This window comes from Perca fluviatilis, chromosome 3, assembly GCF_010015445.1.
Source record: "Perca fluviatilis chromosome 3, GENO_Pfluv_1.0, whole genome shotgun sequence".
NCBI lineage: Eukaryota > Metazoa > Chordata > Actinopteri > Perciformes > Percidae > Perca > Perca fluviatilis.
The window spans coordinates 37,097,857-37,112,510 of record NC_053114.1 but is presented as its reverse complement, the minus strand read 5'-3'; the positions used below and the strand labels follow the sequence as shown (position 1 = coordinate 37,112,510).

At 39.3% G+C, this 14,654-nt stretch overlaps 1 protein-coding gene across 1 annotated transcript in view; it reads left to right on the top strand.

Annotated features, from left to right (window-relative positions):
• Positions 1-14,654, top strand: part of tent4b (terminal nucleotidyltransferase 4B) — a 33,177-nt gene that overhangs the window by 4,236 nt on the left and 14,287 nt on the right. Inside the window, exon 2 of the mRNA XM_039795530.1 lies at positions 13,660-13,783. Within this exon, the coding sequence (XP_039651464.1) occupies positions 13,660-13,783 (124 nt within the window). The remainder of the gene's footprint in view (positions 1-13,659; positions 13,784-14,654) is intronic.

Sequence of the window (14,654 nt, the reverse complement as noted above, 5' to 3'; positions counted from 1 at the left end):
CTCTTCAGTGTCTGTCCAATCAGATTGGGAGTTCTGCGGGAGTGTTTCCACCTCATTTTCTGGTTGTGTAGAACAGTTATTTAGACTCCTAATATGGGCAGAGGAAGACGGTGTAGCCTGGGAGAGCTGTGGCCCATTCTACCCTGCTAAACTATGTTCTGATCTGGTGTTGTGTTGTGGGTTTTATTGTGTAGGCAAGATGCAATGTTCCAAAGTTCCAGTCATTTTATAACAGGGTGGCATTGTGCGAGAGTGAATTCAGAGTGATAGGTGGATTGACCAGATGGGTCTGTTGTTTTTCCTGTATAACTGGCCATTCTAAATTACTCTCCTGAAATGTACATGTTTACTTCATTTATTTTCTGCAAAATCAACAGTAATTGGGAGATTGATTTGAGCGCAGTTGATCTGGTATTTCCAGGTAGAAGAAACAACCCCAGTTAAACACTGTAATAAGCCTTACTAACAGACCCACTAGGGGTGATTTGATGCATTGTTGTCATGGACTTTCATATACGATAAGATGGAGACGTGATATTATTTAAATATGAGGATAATGGCCCTCTGTTGTACACGTGAAAAACGAACAAAGTAAAACCGCTTGTAGTATTCATCTTAAGTCAAACTTATTTGAACTTTGCGCTGATAAGCTCATAAGAAACTGTCTTCACAGAGTTGATCTTCAAAGGGGTCGTCCCATACATAGACATTATATAAAATGGCCCAACAGACCCCGTTGCTCTGGATAGAAGGATATTAGAAGCACTTTTCCGGTGAGCGCTGAGCGTTACTGCGCAGCCTCCAACTGAGAGAGATGACGTAAATGTGACGTGAGCAACCTGTCTGAAAGTTGTAAGTCTTCTGGTAGCTGTGCCAAGAGAAATCTCAATCATTCCCAATCTTGCAGAGACTGAGAGTGTAGGTATATGTAAGGAGATAACATGGGCACAGGCTAATTATTGCTAAATAAAATGCTAGTTAACATTTAGTAATTAAACTTAAACAACTAATGAAAGTCGAAACTGCCTGCGAGCTTCTCCTGTACTATACGGTAATTCCTCTACTATGCGACAGTAAGTCGCGTGGTTATGACACAATCGTTAGCCTATTTTTACAAAAGCGTCTGCTACGGAGCCATAACGTGAGGTACAAGGTAATGGAGCCTTTTATACATTGTCGTGTTTCTTTAGAACTAAACAATAGACATGGGGTCTTTAAATGCTTCAGATGTAAAGTTATTCGCGGTCAAAGTGACGTCAAAATGAATGGCAGTCAATGGAATGCTAATGGCGGGTGAGTGCTTGTTAGCATCAAAATGGAGCCATAGGAGGTTTGAGTTGTGAAGAGACTCCCTTGGTCACAAAGTAGCATCCAAAATGGAGAAAGCTAGTGTTTTAGCTATGCAGTTTCACACACTCCCACAGTTTCTCTGGTAAAAATAAAAAATATCAGGGCAAAAACCTGTTGAATAGTTTGGAGGCATGTTAGCTAACATGTCCCGTCCCAGCACACACATTGTGAGTGGGAGCAGGACTTTTGGTCTTTTAAATAGTGTATGCCTTCACCAAAAAATCTTTCTCAAGGGGCAAGTCGCTATTTTTTTTTTTTTTTTTTTTTAGAGCTTTATTGTTGTGGACAAGGGCACCTCGACAAAAGTTCCTGTGTGTGGGCTAATGGTCCTGCATGGCTTGTTTTGTTAGCCTGCCTGTGAATGCAAAGGCATGAGCTTCTGTTCTTTTTATATATATATATATATATATATATATATATATATATATATATATATATATATATATATATATAAAAACATTGATTATGAGGCATATAGTGATATGACACAAGAATTGTCTTTTCCTGGTTTTAAAGGCTGCCGTATTTTCTGAACTTACCAGACTTACTAGCTGTTTTATTGTTTGCCTTTACCCACTTATGTCATTGTATCCACATTATTGGTGATTTTTTTATCAAAACTCTCAATGCGAAAGCACCAATAGTCAACCCTACAATATTGCCACAATATCGACATCGATGTATTTGGTCATAAATATTGTGATATTTGATTTTCTCCTTATCGCCCAGCTCTACCTGTGGCCCAAAATGGTAGTAATGACAGAGCAACCTATGCTTGATTTAATTTTAGCGGAGCCTAGCGTTGGCAGCTAGTTTCAAGCGGTGAAACAGAACATAGTTTTCAGGCTAATGAAATGTGTGGTTTAATCGCTCACTGATGAGAAGCCCTGGCTCATGATGTTATTGCCATTTATTGCCGCCGTCTTTTTGAGATTTATGATTCCCAGCAATAGCACACAGATAGCACCTCTGTGACCGAAGCTCCATTATTAGAACCGTGGTTCATCCGGCCTCTACTGGCTTTGACATCTATGTCTCGCTCTCCCCTCTCAGCGTGTACGCCTGTGGAGAGAGTGAGAGAGAGAGAGAGAGAGAGAAGCCTGCATGCTGGTCATTTGGACATGTGCGGGCAGCTCTCCATACCTCAGCCTTCCCATGTGTAGTGAGGAATGTGTTTTTTTTTACCCTCTTCCTGTCCAATGGAAAGCCTTGCCATGCTCCAGACTGCTGCAGTCAGCGAGCATCACACACTGTTGTGGGTTTTTTTCATAGCGTGTACTCAGACTGTGACTTTCTCAGCATGTGTACAGAACAGCTGGGCTTTGACTATTTCCTTTTGGTCAAGTTAATATTTTTGAAATTTTTTTTTTTTTGTGATTCTGCGTTAGTGTTGCTAATACAATGCAATTTTCAGTCTTAGTGTTTTAGTACCAAAATGTTACAGCTTTCATTTTGAAGTGCTACAATAACAGAGGGGAAGATATTTGAAATGCTAACTTAACCAAAAATAATTGAATTCAATTTGAATGTGTTGAAAATGTATATTAAGAAGTGCAATCATATAAGTGGTATATTTGTTTTCGGTTGTTCTTTCCATTTGTATTGATATTTATTTTGAAGAGATGTAAAAAAAAAAAAAAAACTGGCCAATGTCCTTCAGGACAGTTTGTGCTGAATCGTAACTTTTCTTTGCTCACTAACGGCAAACATTACACGTGGCACTGCTTTCGCCGATATTGTTAGGAAAGCTACTTGGAAAATGTAGTTGGTGAAGCCACAAGCTACTCCGTTGGCAGTATTCGAGCTACAGCAATACAAACTTTGAAAGTTGCAAGCTATGTTACAAACCACTCTGAAAGAGTAGCTATTAGCCTACATTGAAGCTATTTCACATCAAGAAATATAATAAACAAATGGAATGGATTTGTTACAACATTAAAACTGTACTTTTGAAATTTTGAATAAAAAGTGACTGACCTAGTTACTACACAGGAACCAGATCAGTTGATGTTGCTCTATTGGTGTGATACTCCAAGCCCACTAGCTATATATATATATATATATATTTTTTTTTATCCTGGCACTGGTATTACCATATGTGTAGTCCAACTGCTCCTGTTTTGACCACAGTACTCTGCTACATCACTCGGGCATGACCAAGCCTACCACTAGCAGTCAGCAGTGTTTGGGCTTCTGTGTAACTCGAGCTGTTTTGTCCCAATGGCCCACACTTAGCACCCCGGATCAGTTCAGAGATGAAACATTAATGAATCTGTGAGACATCGACACCTCTGCCTTTTTGTTTGTGGTTGTCCTAATTTTAAAAAGCAGTGTGTGGTTGCGACTAGTTTGCCTCTTGGCAAACCCTGTCAACCTAAACAGAGCAGTGTCGCATAACACACACTACCCTCTTTTGTCGCAAAGGATGCAGAGGCCCAGTATTTCAAGCCCTTGCAAAACGGTCATGGTGTTGGGACTCTTTCTGGGACAATATAGCCACAACAATGGTCACAACTATTTCATCACGACCAAACCCATCTTACGCACAGAACTGGGCAGAACGTATGTGCCGGTTGGCCGTCGGCTGTAGTCTTTGCGGTGTGTTCAGGAACAACTTTTTGGCCAAGACACAGGCGGCTTGAGGAGAGGAGAGGTGAGGCCAGGGTTGGGCTTTGTCGCTTGGCGTTCAGCACCTTAATTCTGTGGGAAACGCTGCTGAGACACTGTTCATTGCATTGAACACAGTCATCCATCAGCAGTCTCATGATTCAGGCAGGTGTTTCTTGACACACGAATGTTATGTTCCGGCATGCCTGTTTTTAAGTATTAAATTCTAAAGCTATGCAACAGGCGCTTTAAAAGACACCTTTGTACCGTAGTGTAAGGCTGGGCGATATGGAGAAAATCAAATATCACGATATTTTTGACCAAATACTTCGATATCGATACCGCAACGATATTGTAGTGTTGACTATCGGTGCTTTCACAAACTATTTAGACAATGAGATTTTAGATAAATAATCATCAGTCATGTGGATATAATGACTAAGTGGGTAAAGGCAAATAATAGAACAGTTACACCAGTCTGGTAAGTTCAGAAAATGACATCACTTTACTGTAATGCAGCCTTTAAAACCAGGAAAAGGATTATGCCAAATTACGATATCCAAAATCTAAGACGATATCTAGTCTCATATCTCGATATCAATATAATATCGATATATTGCCCAGCTCTACCGTAGTGCCAACGTATCTGAACAGACAGTAAGTAGTGCTCAGTGGGATGCGACAATAACCTTCTTCTCTTTCATCCTACCCAACTTAACAGATGGCTCTTGTTCACACGAAGGCATTTCAGCACCACACCCATTACCCTCTCTCTTTCTCTCTCTCCGTTTTTTTCTGTTTCACCTTAAGCATTTTTTCATTTTTATTTTTCCCTCTGTGATGTGATATCCCTCATTCTTTCTTCTCTTTCTACATTTGCTGTCTCACATTTTCTCTTTCTCCTGCCTTCCCATTCCTTCTCTTTTCTGCTGCGTAAAGGCGGACTTATGATTCTCTGATAAGGTGCTGTAGCTCATTGTGAAGCAACATTTCATAATACAAAAACAGGAGAATATGCATCATAGAGTTGCAAAAGAGTATTGCAGTAGCAGCAGGGATGCACTGATCCCACCTTTTCTCTCAATACCGATTCCATACATGTGTTATGTGCTGAGAACCAATATAATACCAAGGTCAGGCATGCTGTATTTAGTCAGTAACTAATTATTTACATTCTGCAACAAAGTTAGAAAATAAAGGTGTAACTGGAATGCCTAAGGAGAAACAAGGAATTTTCTATGACCAGAGCGATATGATATTGCATAATTTTGTTTTCAGGCCCTGGTGTATAAATGCACAACACTGCCTGCTAATGCATGACACCTAGCACTGGTGGCAATGTTATGCTCCATCGCTTCCTAAACCATAGGGATTCCACTGACTGTTTGGATGATCGAAATGTAAGCGGCAACTGATAATCCATTAATTGTTTAACAATTGATGGTTCCAGCTTCTCAGGCGTGAGGATTTGCTGCTATTTCTTGTTTGAAGATTATTTTGAACTGCAAATCTCTCGGCTTTTGACGGTTGGTCCAACAAAACAAGACATCAGTGACATCATCTAGGGCCCTAGGAAATTGTGATGGTCATTTGAAAAGAATCATTTGTTGAAGCTTTTGAAATTGGCGCAGGTGTGAACACTGCAAAACGTAGACAAAGAAGCCCAATTCCAGAAGTCCTCTGAGCGTGGACACTTACTGTCAGAAAAACAATTTCAGCCATTCATCCCTTTGAACCACCAGTAAACACGACTGGCAACATTTCAGCGACTCTAGAATACTCATGCCAGAGGGGAAATCTTAGGATAAGAACAAGTGCTTAGGAGGAGAGAACCTTTTTTTTTTTTTTTTTCTCCTCTGAAAGCTTTAGCTCTGGAAATCTGCTCCCTGAGATTGCATAACAATATTATGATATAGGCAAGTGGGATTATCTGATAAGCTGTGCCAAGGGTCCATGTGCTTCCCAGGCAGGCGCAGCGCTGAGATGAAACTTGATCCAAGAAGGTGGGGCATGAGATGTGATTTCTACGGCTGCTCCCAACACGTGACGATAAGGGCGCAGTAGTGGCCTGTTTGCTGTGAAATGAAACCTATCGGTGCTGTTGTGGAGTGGACATGCTCACATCTCAGTAGGCCACTCTTACCATTATTATTATTTTTTTTTTTTTAAGTTTATGTTGCACTCTTATAGAAGCAAACTGAAAAGATGATGATAGATACATGCCCTATTTTTTTTAGCTTTATTATTATGAAGGTTTGAAAAAAAATAAAACCTGTTAAAGTCCTTCAGTTTAATTACAACACATTAAATAAACTTGAATTGGTGTTAGGCTTTGGGCTGGTTTGTCTTAATGATACAGAATTGATCTACAGAAAAGCAGTGTTCTCTGAAATCAAAACTGATGTTGCATTTGTTATGCAGACTGTAGCTGCTGAGTTTCTTTTACCCTTAAATGAAACCTAATGTTTCTGTGCTAGAGGCTGGAGTCTCTGCAGTGTGCACCGGAAAAAGAGATTAGGTCATACCAATTTCAAGTGGTTGTCGGTTGCCATGTTGGAGAAGAGGCAACAAATGGAAACTGAAACTTATTTTCTACTCTTCCGTGACAAAATACTATTACTTTTTCCCCAAAAAATAAATAACAACCTGTTACCAGAAAGGGGGGGAAAAAAGAAAAGAAAAAAGGCTGGGACACTAAAGCTATGGCTGGGTCACCGCATTAGCAAGGTAGTATGTAATGCTGAGATTAAAACTCAAACACAAACACAGGGGACTGGTGTTGTCATGGACTTCACACAGTGGCTGGCTGTTTACAGCGAGTACTGCTTCAAGTTGTTCAGCCCTCCATCTGCATTGTCAGCAATACCGTACATTTACATCCGCTACAGTCAGTCTTGTGAGCAACCAGTTAGTCGGCATTCAGTCCAGCAATAACAATACCTAAAACAACCAGGCCCTTCATTCATTTCAACGAGACCACGGTCTTGGCACACCCGAAAGGTTCATCTGTCCAAAAAAAGAAAGAGAAAAAGAGTTGGTCCTGGCTTGACTTTGCCAGTATTCAAACTAGGGATGTCCCGAGCCGATCCAGGTGTCGGCGCCAATCGTTTTGATGCCTTTTTTTTCACAGTTTGTTTTCGCTTTTTCCAACGTTTTAAATTGTTAAATTTTTCTTCTACACATTTTCAGCGCTTATTTCTATGTCCCATATTTTCTGATATAAAACAAAAATCGAAAACTGGTCAATTTGACCCAAAATCAACACAAGGGTTAACCCGGTGACCCGAAAGACAAAAAAAAGGGTTAATACAGCACCTTTTAGTGCTTGTTTGTACAGCATTTTGGTCAGCTTAAACTTTGTTTAACCCTTGTGTTGACTTTGGGTCAAATTGACCAATTTTCGATTTTTTTTGTTTTATATCAGAAAATATGAGACGTAGAAATAAGTGCTGAAAATGTGTAGAAGAAAAATTGAACAATTTAAAACGTTGGAAAAAGCAAAAACTAACTGTAAAAAAAAGGCGTCAAATGTAAAAAAAAACCTTGTTTTTTTTCAAGGTTGACGGGAAGACAACACAAGGGTTAAATGTGCTCTAGAAATAAACTTTACTTACTTTACAACAGACAGGCTTTAGAGAGCAATTCTCAACAAAGTAAACAGAAGTACATAACCCTTGTGACAACACAAGGGATAATATAATGGATTGGACTAAGTATCTGCAGATACCCAATATTAAAGGACTCTAACGTCATCCATCAGTGGACTGCATTGGCCAGTCAAATATTTTGCAAGCAAACTCACTTTTAGCCTGCACCTTGTAACGTGCTAACTTTACTGTTTTTTTTGTTTAGTTTTTTTTTTACAAATGTTGGGACTGGAGCTAAAATGATTAGTCAATATTCGATAAATAACTTGACAGAAAATGAATTGTCACCTACTATCATAATAGATTAATCGTTTGTCGTTTCTTTTCTTTTTTTAAAGTGCCCATATTATGAAAAAATCACTTTTTCTGGGATTTGGGGTGTTCTTTTGTGTCTCTGGTGCTTCCACACACACACAAACTTTGAAAAAAATCCATCCATGGTGTTTTGAGTGAGATACGGTTTCTGAATGTGTCCTGCCTTCAGTCTCCTGGTGAGCTGTTCAAAATCGGCTCGGACTGTGACGTCACAATCCGAAATGAGCTGGCTAACCGCAACCGTTAGCTCGTAGTGTTAGCATTAGCATGCTAATGCTAACACTAGCATGGTACCTCGTTCTCAATAGCAAAGCACTGCTACAACACACACAAGTTCACCATCATCTACAAAAGAACTACTTACATGTGCACCCTCATTTAGAAGTCTCCCAGCTAATCCTGCCTTGTAACTGACTGAAGTTGGAAAAACAGCCTGTCTTTTACTTCTATGGAGCTAGCTAGCTGACATGATCTACATCTGAGCTACTGCGCATGTGCGAGTGCAATCAAAGATAGTACAGAAGAAGAAAAGAGGTCTCACTCTGTAGCTAAAATAGAAACCAGGTGAAAAGAGGATCTACAGCAGTGAGAGAGAGCTGTGCAGTACAACAAAAATATGGTGTTTTTTGAAAATTAAACCATGTTAACCTATTCTGGTACAACCTTAAAATAAAATTATGAACCTGAAAATGAGTATAATATGGGCGCTTTAAGCAAAATGCCAAACCTTACGCAGTCCCAGCATGTCCTTTTGTGATAATAAACTGAATATTTTTGGGTTTGTTGGTAACAAGCGACAGCCTCTGGTGCTAAAAATTAAATAAAGCCAATGCGGAAGTGCCATTATATTCAGGCTTAAAGTTCGGCATAATTAAGGGCGTTCCACTTTGAGTGACGAGTGGACTGTCATCACAGGAGGCGAGCGTAGACTGTAGGCTTCGTTCAGGCTAGGGGTGCACCGATCCGATATTAAGATTGGGGATCGGAAAAATTAACCAATCCACGGGCCGATCCAGTTTTGTTAGTTTTTTTTCCCCCCCCTGTCGCACTCGTGTTGCATGCTGGAAGAGTTGAGTGCACAAATAAATAAGAATTCAATACATTACATCTGTTATTTTTTCTTAGTTAGGAAAGTAATGTTTAGTTAGGAAAGTCTGATGCCTTTAGTCTCTTCCACATGGTGAAAGGAAGGTATAAGGTGGGAGGTATACAGTTTATTATTAATTCAACAACTGTATCGGCCGGGTATCGACAGATTCACAAAGCCCAGGCATCGGTATTGGGACTGAAAAAGTCGGATGGGTGAAGTCCTAATTCAGCCCGCCTCACATCCATCCACAATCCAGCTCTTTGCCTATGTAATGATTGTCAAGCATCAGGGGAACAGAGGCGAAATGTTGAATTTTTCTTCTTTATTTTTCCTTTGGAAAATAAATCAGAACATTGTCTTCAGACTTTGGTGTCCACATTTACAGCATTCGATCAAAAGTATACAGCAATAGAAAATGCATACAAAACCATCATCTGAATCATAACTTTTAAACTTCTCATATAGAATGGCATGGCTGCAGCCTAAATGCATAAAGTTATAACACTTCATTAAAACCTAATTACATTATGGAGCCACATACCTTTTGGAAAATAAATCAGAACATTGTCTTCAGACTTTGGTGTACACATTTACAGCATCTGCACAAGCAAAATATAAAGAATGCATTGCATCACATAGGCTACATGTACTACGTCAATATCCCATTGTACACTATCAGTGCTTGCTAGCAAGCAAGGCACGCAGACAGAATGTTAATACACATGGAACGACAACTAATTAACGTTTGGGAATACTCGCTTAACATACACTGTTGTCTCATACATATACCGAAACTATACTGAGATTAAACATACACACATGATAGACACGGAGTAATATTGCTCCCAATGTATGGACGTGACTAGCGGAGTTTACGGCTGGCCACGTTAGGCCACGTTAGCCACGTTGGCCTCAGTACACAGAAACTCACGGTCAAAAAGAACATAAACAAACTTTCTGTCAAACCATGCAAAGTGCAGTACGATCGTTACAGTGCATGGGAATAATATAACACATTAGATACAAAGATATCAACCTAAACATCAACTTACTTTTAGAAAATTGATACACTGGGTGAAGTACTTTGTATGTTGAACCTACCCCAAAAGTATACAGCTTCTCTGATCGGGGAGGGAAGTAACGCGAGACTACACACAGCAGATTTGTAGTAAACCTTACAGCCAAAGGTGGCTCCATTCACAACTATTAAACAAGGGTGTTCATTCTTGGCGAAAATACTATATAACAATACACTACATTTTTAACTCTGTTACACCTAGTTTTGGATTAGTTTATGTAACGCCTTTGGATTAGCCGGCATCTAAATAATAAATAATTATTATTTCCAGCCCTAGTGGAGACGGCTGATAACATTGCTAACTTTCTAAGTATAAGCTGCTCTACAGTTGTACTTGTTGTGTGATAGGCCTTCAGACTAGCTGTCCTGGTTATTCATTTCATCACTTGCATAGCATCTTGTGTTTTCAATGCAGTGTTGCAGTCTGAGCATGACCCTATTGTACTGTTGGCCGTTTGGCTGCAGGAATTTGGGCGTTTAATCAAAGTCACCATGATGGCATTTGGCTAGGGTAAGAAAGTATTTTCCCTACATGGTTAGCAGACCTGCAACCTTTCAGTGCTGCGTCTGTATCCCAGGCTGCTGCGAGACTTGAGTGTGTGAGAACGCAGAAATAATAAAGGTGAAACCCAGTCAACTTTGACTGTTGTCAGGTGAAGCGTTTTTGTTACATAAAAGCCAGACATTAGACGCACACACAGTGCTCTGTGGGGTCTAATCCAGGCAACTGTCAGTCAGTGTTGGTAGCTGCTAGTGTTTTTCTTGTCCAACTTTCGGTGGTATATGCTGGCTTTACTTTGTTGCCTTGTATTTTTAGAAACGCCACTTTACCTCCTCTTTTTCTATCGTCTGCCAAGGGGAGTGGGCCTGTTGTTGGCCTGATCTGGCTTCGATGTGGTTGTTTTTGCACGTGAGCATGCGTACATGCTTGTTTTGTTCCTATTTGTCCACCCACATAGACTTGTCCGTGTGCATGTACACACAACTTGTCAATGGAAAGGTCAGGGCACGTGGGCAGAGCAACCTGTTCAAAGGACAAATGTGTTACCTTTGCTCAGCCTGCCCTTACTGACCCCTTAGGGGTTCCTGTTTTTGTTTTTGCTCAGCCCTACTGGTTTACCTAAAAAGAAACCGTTGGTTTGGGATTACGTTAAAAACACAGCTGCCTCTCTTTGGGAAGTTAAAACCTTTTTTACTTTTTCCTGGTAAAAATGACCCCTTTTTCAGTAATTCTTAACCTCCACCTGAAACCTGATAGACGACATATTAGGACAGAACATATTAGTCGAACTAATATTCCAGCTTGGGCTGGCCAATATATCAATATTATATGGACATCGATATATGAGGCTAGATATATAATTTTGGATATTGTAATATGGTGATATGACAAGTGTTGTCTTTTCTTGGTTTTAAAGGCTTCATTAAAGTAAATTTTCTTGGCAGACTGTTCTAGCGGTTTTATTATTTGCCTTTACCCACTTTTGCATTGTATCCACCTTATTGGTGATTGTTTATCAAAACTCTCATTGCGTTAATATTTTGTGAAAGCACCAATAGTCAACCCAGCAATATCGACATCGATGTATTTGGTCAAATCGCCCAGCTCTAATTCCAACCAATTATTTCCCTGTTACTCACAATTCTAACTATACCTCCAAAGAAAAGCTAATAATAGAAGTGAAACTCGGGGACGCATGCTCTTTTTTTTAGACTTTTATTTGACAAGGGAAGTAGGGCTGGGCATCGTTCCAAATCGTTCGATCCGGTGCCATTTGTTTTAAAATCCATTTAAAAATCCATTAAACACAACACTTTTATTTTCCACCTTAATTGTGAATCAAAACAGTTATCAAAATTAAAAAATTCTGGTAACACTGCTCACTCAGAGTAACATTAATAAAACTGGTTGTGCTTTTGGATAGGGGTGTGCCACTCAGATACTCAGGATTGGTATCAATCCTAACTTTAAACCCAAAATTAACACAAAATAAAGAAACCTTTTTGCCACAACATGAACATATTATAAATAATAAATAAATAAACAAATGACGTGGTGTACAGGCTAATATTAAACTAACTAAAATGCAAAGGAATGTAAACAACAAAGACTTTTTAATGCAAACTGCATAATGACACAAACGTTTAACAATAAACTTGGTGACTGCCCTGTTGTCAACATTGAACTAATGGAGAACTAACTTAAGTGCAAAGTGAATGTAATTGAATTACATAAGTGCTGTCTGCGTGAAGTTTTGAAAAACCGTAATCACACTTGTAACCACGCTCTCGGCATTGCCGTGACTCACCGTGACTTCAACAAGACTGCAGAGCCGACGTAGTTTGCTCGAGTTTACTCTGTCTGCACCTCTGCTCGCGTGTGTCGGAGCGCCGCTCTCTGTCAATATGCAGAGAGGACAGATAAGCTTGCGCTTACGTGTTCAGATGCTTTTGGAACCGAAATTTGGCACATAAAGGTAAATAATAAAACGTAAAAATAAGTATCGACGTTTGGTGCCACGCCCTCAAGGGAAGGTTGACACTTTTGGCACTTTCTGCGTCACTCATTCTGCTGTTGAATGAATTCATATCATGGGTCTGCTTTGCACAAAAACAGTTGGTTACAGTTTGGTGCGTTCAGCTGCTTGTCCAGTAGACTCATAATATTGTATAAATAATCCAGCACCTATTCAATAATTTCCATTTGTAAATTTTTTTTTTTTATTAAGATTATTTTTTTGCCCATTTTTAGGCCTTTATTTTCAAAGTTAAAGGTGAATTTGACTGATAGAAGTATTACTATTTCAAATTTTCTATAGATTTTCTATCGCGATAATATATGATAATCGTGTAGTGAAAATCTGATATCATGAAAGCCCTTATACAGATGGATGAGGAGAAAGGTTATGGGAGATAATGGACATCCTTTGGAGGTGTGAGCAACTCAGCTTAGTGTGATTTAGTTTTTAGAGTTTTGTACGTAAATATGGAAGTCAAGAAAAGGGAACACAGCTATTATTTATGTCCGACATTGAGTCGGTGTGACCCAATTTCACAGCTGTATCCGCGGCAGTGACTGTTGTCAACGAGTCCCTTGCCATTACATGTAGTGTCATTTTACTTTACTAGCAGGAAGTGCACAGATTGGACCAAGAGAACAGCTTTCCTCTGTCTTTGTGGCTAAAATGAGTGTGTGATATGGGATGTTGCTAAATCTCAGTAGCCTTGACTAGTTCAAGCTAATAAATGAATTGATCTGTTTTTAAGATAGTCAACTATTAATTACACTAATCTGACTTGTTTGACTTTTTCAATGGTCTATTCTATGTCTTAGTTCTTATCACCAATTACCTGCTAGTGTACTATAAGGCTACCTGCTGTGTGCACGTTCCTTCTTGATGTCGGTCTATTTGCAAAGCGTCCTTTTGCAGCACGGCTTGAGTAAAAAACATGTGCCGCTTAAACTTTGGGTGCCGGAAATGATGATGTTTTAGATTCTTAATTCACTGGATTACCACAAAACCAATGTCCCCCCACTCTTCTCACAACACTGTGTTCTGTGTCTTATGCAGGTTACACGAGGAGGTCAATGACTTCTATGACTACATCTCCCCACGGCCGGAGGAGGAGAAAATGAGAATGGAGGTGGTGGACAGAATCAAGGGAGTCATCCACGACCTGTGGCCCAGTGCTGAGGTACGCATCACCAACAACAAAAACTGAGTGAACTTTTTTTTTGTGTGTTTTTGGTCTGGATCGCAGAGTGAGACAGACTAGATTTGTCAGTGTGCCACTGATGATCAGGCTGATAATTGCCCCCCAGCTGTTTGAAGCTTGGCTGTGATCTGAAAGCTACTAAGCATCACCAGAGCAGGGTTCCTACGGTCATCGTAAACCTAGAAAAGTCATGAGTCAAATCCTTAAAAGTTTTGGAAAAGTCATGGAACTTAGTTGTTTAATGAAATTAATTAGTTACAGTTGTCTTCCGTTGATAAATTTCCACGTGTTATTATCTGTAGCTGTTGAAGTATCGTAGCTCAAATATGCCGTCGATGTTTGAATAATGCCATGTTATAATAAAGTTTATTATTTCATGGCTCTCTACTGACTGATGCAATTAGTATCTGTCATTAAAGAGCCATTAAATATTACGTAGTATGTAGGCTCTATAAAAAATATTTTTCCAGTCATGCATCCAGAAATGATTTTTAGAATCAAATGCATTAAGAATAGACTGATGATACAATCATTTCCGTTTCCCCTCATTCTTGAAAGCCAGTATCAGGAAATGTATTGACTGTGCCTGTAGTTTGAAGTATTTGAAGTAAATATGAACATTTAGAAATTGAAAAAAAGATTTTCATACAATAATAAACATTTGGAGTAAAGTATACTATACAGTTATGTTTGTGTTATACATTGTGAATATTCGTGGAAATTTTATTATGGGTCCTTGACAAGTCATGAAAAAGTTTTGAAATTTTGTCCATGAAAATGTGTGGCAACCCTGCTATTTTGTTTTGCCAGAGAAAATTTGATTTGTGTAATAATAGTAGTAGTAGTAGTA